The sequence below is a fragment of the Monodelphis domestica genome, chromosome 1 (assembly GCF_027887165.1).
Source record: "Monodelphis domestica isolate mMonDom1 chromosome 1, mMonDom1.pri, whole genome shotgun sequence".
Classification (NCBI taxonomy): domain Eukaryota; kingdom Metazoa; phylum Chordata; class Mammalia; order Didelphimorphia; family Didelphidae; genus Monodelphis; species Monodelphis domestica.
The window spans coordinates 217931671-217935255 of NC_077227.1; the positions used below are offsets into that span (position 1 = coordinate 217931671).

General features: G+C 34.1%; 1 protein-coding gene across 1 annotated transcript; it reads right to left on the reverse strand.

The window, feature by feature from the left end:
* Nucleotides 1-236: 236 nt before the first annotated feature.
* On the reverse strand, nucleotides 237-1763 carry LOC103091928 (cilia- and flagella-associated protein 77-like). The gene is made up of 2 exons (XM_007472537.3): nucleotides 1438-1763; nucleotides 237-1306 (listed from the first exon to the last, which is right to left on the reverse strand). Exon 2 carries the CDS (start codon nucleotides 1132-1134, stop codon nucleotides 313-315), a length of 822 nt encoding a protein of 273 aa, XP_007472599.1. The 5' UTR covers nucleotides 1135-1306; nucleotides 1438-1763; the 3' UTR covers nucleotides 237-312.
* Between the last annotated feature and the right edge of the window lie 1822 nt (nucleotides 1764-3585).

The window sequence follows — 3585 nt, forward strand, 5'->3', positions numbered from 1 at the left end:
TTTGTGTTATATATATATATGTATGTTGGGAGAGATAGAGAGAGAAGAGAGAGAGGGGGAGAGAGAGAGAGGGAAAGAGAGAGAGAAAGAGAGAGAGAGAGAGAGAGAGAGAGAGAGGGAAAGAGAGAGAGAAAGAGAGAGAGAGATATGGATGAATATATTCCAGATATTATATTACTTCACACTATATTCAGATTTATCAAAAGTTTGAGAGCACAATGCAAAAAGCCTCCAAAATCTCAAAACAATTTACTACCTTTCATTACAATGATACTATTTAGTGTTCTATTTCTTCATTAGGACATTTTTTTCTTAAACTGTATTAGTGTAAATGCCCAAAGATAGGGTACCACATCTAGCAGGAGCTTCTGCACGGAAGTTCTTGAGTGACTTTTGGTGAATCTCCTCATCTGAGAAGGTATTAAGACAAGATTTAGCTTTCTGAAATTGGGCCATTCTCCAAGGAGGAGATGGTTTGATATTTGGATGATAGGGCTTGATCTTGGTGCCATAAGTTTCATAGTAACCCACTTTTGGTATGAACTTGAATGTTTTTTTATAACAATGTGAATCTTGTAGAATTCTTTCCTGTCTCCATTGATTTTTGAACTTCTCCTGCATTAGGTCAGCTATATTGACCTTTGGATCATTGGCAGGCTTTTTTGGGATATGAATTTCTGGTGATGGTTTATTTTTTTTAATTTCTTTGATTTTGGGATAACTCCTTCTGAATACATGGTGCTCTGCAGGAGTAACGAAGCCAGCCTGTACAGCTTTTGCATTTAAGGAAATAAAATTAGATGGGATTACTTTCAGTGGAGTAGTATATGAATGTATGTTCCATTGTCCGATTGTTTTAGCCACACTGTCTTCATAGCAGTTTGGCTTTCCATATGCAAAATCAAATCCTGGTAACACGCTGCAATTTCTTCGTGTTCTTCCCAATTCTGGCTTTAGGATGAGGTGATTACAAAGCATGGAATCCCTCATGCAGCCATGCCTGTAGTTCTCCATTTCTGGCGTTAAACTTGCTCTGCGCAAAGGCAGCAAGGGAGGGAGGGAGGTATTTCTGATGTAGTTGAAGCTTCTACATTGGAGTGGACTTTCGGATTTTTGTTGTTCCAATGAAGCCATATTGACTAACAATCGGTTTATTCACTTTTGTCCCGTATGTAGTATACTTTGTTTCTTGTATGTTTCTATTATGAGTGACAAGTTAAAAAATGGCCAGTTTTGCTGAATCAGCCATCATGAAAGACTTAAGTAGAGCTTCTCTTGGATTAGTGTTGCCTTTCTATGAAACTTGCTAGAGGAAATAAAAGAATACTTTTTAGGGATAAAATGTTTTATTTATCCTAAGCTTCAGTTTTTAGGATAGTAGAAAATCTGAGTAGTCGTATGAAGTTAGACAAATGATGGAAATCAGTGATCTTTTACCTTCAGTCTCAGATATTGTAGCCTTTACGTTCACTGAATCTATCTCCAGCCTCTCTTATAGTCTTCTTTCTTCTTCTTGTTTTTATTCTGCATATCTCTATAGAATGTCCTCCTTTGATCATTGTGACATAATAAAGAATTCCCCTTCTGGTTTGCCCTGGGAGAGGATGACTATGAAAGGTACTTAAAAATGCTAATTTAGGTATTAGATCTACTAGTAAGATTTGACTCATGCTAAGAGGTCCAAAATAAGAGTATCAAAATCCATATATTTTTTAAGGATTTGGATGGTAGCTCTAATCCCTGCTAAGGATCTTGACTACAAATATAATTTCTCATTATGGTATAAAATAAGTTAGTCTGTATGACTCAGGATCTGCCATTGGAAAGAAGAGCAATTGTACACATTCAACAGAAGATGATAAATGGCGATAAATCATTGTTAAAGATATTTTTAACATGAATAACTGATATTTGTATAGCTCCTCTAAATTTTCAAAGAGATTAACAGAAATATTCTCATTTGAGTCTCACAACAATCCTATGAAGTAGGTTCTAGTTCTTTTATACTAGACCCTTATTTTTTTGTTGTTGTTGTTTTTAGATAAAAATAAATAGAACCTGAGAGAGATTATGTGATAAATAGTTAAGAAGTGTCAGAGGCAGGATATGAACCCAGGTCTTCCCAATAGAGTATAGTGTTCCCAAGACAACTCATTCCACATCTTAGATACTTCCTATTGCCACAAATTTTTCCTTAAATCAAGAGATTGGTCAGCTTGCTCTGTTTTCTGTTATATCAACAGATGTAGAATTTAATCAGCAATTGAGATTCTAAATATAGGCTCCCCCTCAAAATCTATTGCCTATATCATTCCATTAATCATTTACACACTATTTCTAGTGATAACAATATTTTTTCTTTTACTTAATAGAAAAGTGAAGCCATAGTATAATAGAGAGCTTATCTCAAAGCCAAGAAGATTGAGGGTAAAGAATTGTCTCTGACATATACTGGCTCTTGGGTAAGTACTTCACTTCTCATTGCTCTGGGCAACTGTCTAATGTTATATGTTGCAGAAAAAGTGCCAACCTGAATTGGGAAATGGAATTCCTAGTACCAGTGAAATCATAGGTACAGCCCCATTCATTAATCTCTTCTTATTAGGAAGAAGCTATGATGCATAAGGACACACCCAACAGAATGATTATCTAGTTCAGTAATTGAGAACTATTTTGGATAAACTTACTAAGCACTGAACAGAGTTTTCAGGATCCAGTAGTGATTTAATAAATATTTTATAAAAAATTAACACCATATAATTATAAAAATAGATGCAGAAAGTATCTTTGACAAACTACAACACTCATTCCAATTAAAAACACCAGAAAACATAGGTATAAATGGATTTTTTATCAAAATGATAAGAAACATGCACCTAAAACAGTCATCGATTATTATTTATACAAGGATAGGATAGAAGCCTTCCCAATAACATCAGGAGTGAAACAAGGCTGCCCATATCGCCAATATTATTTAACGTAATATTAGAAATGCCTGTCTCAGCAATAAGAGATGAAAAAGAAATTGAAGCAATCAGAATGGGCAAAGAGGTAATGCCTCTTTGCAGATAGGGTGATGGGATATATGGAAAATCTTAAAGATTCAATTAAATAGTTAGTTTAAATTATCAGCGCTTTGAGAAGAAGACCAGCATGTAAAATAAACCCATATAAATCAATAGCATTTTAATATAGTACTAAGAAAGGCCTGCAAGTAGAAGTAGAGATATTACATTTGAAAGAACCAGAGATGGGATAAAACACTTGGGAGTATACTTGCCAAAACAAACTCAGAAACTACACAAACTTAATTTTAAAACACCTTTTGCACAAATCAAGTCAGATCTCAGCATCAGGAGAAATATTAATTTTTCATGAATGGGAAGGGCCAATATAATTGAAATGACAATCCTACATGAACTAATGTGCTTATTCAATGCCAGCCCAATCAAATTACTAAAAAATCACTTTATTGAACTAGAAAAAAATAACAAAAATCATTTGGAAGAGTAAATGATCAAGAATATCAAAAGGATTAATGAAAACTATGTAAAAGAAGGTCTAGCAGTATCAGATTTTAAATTG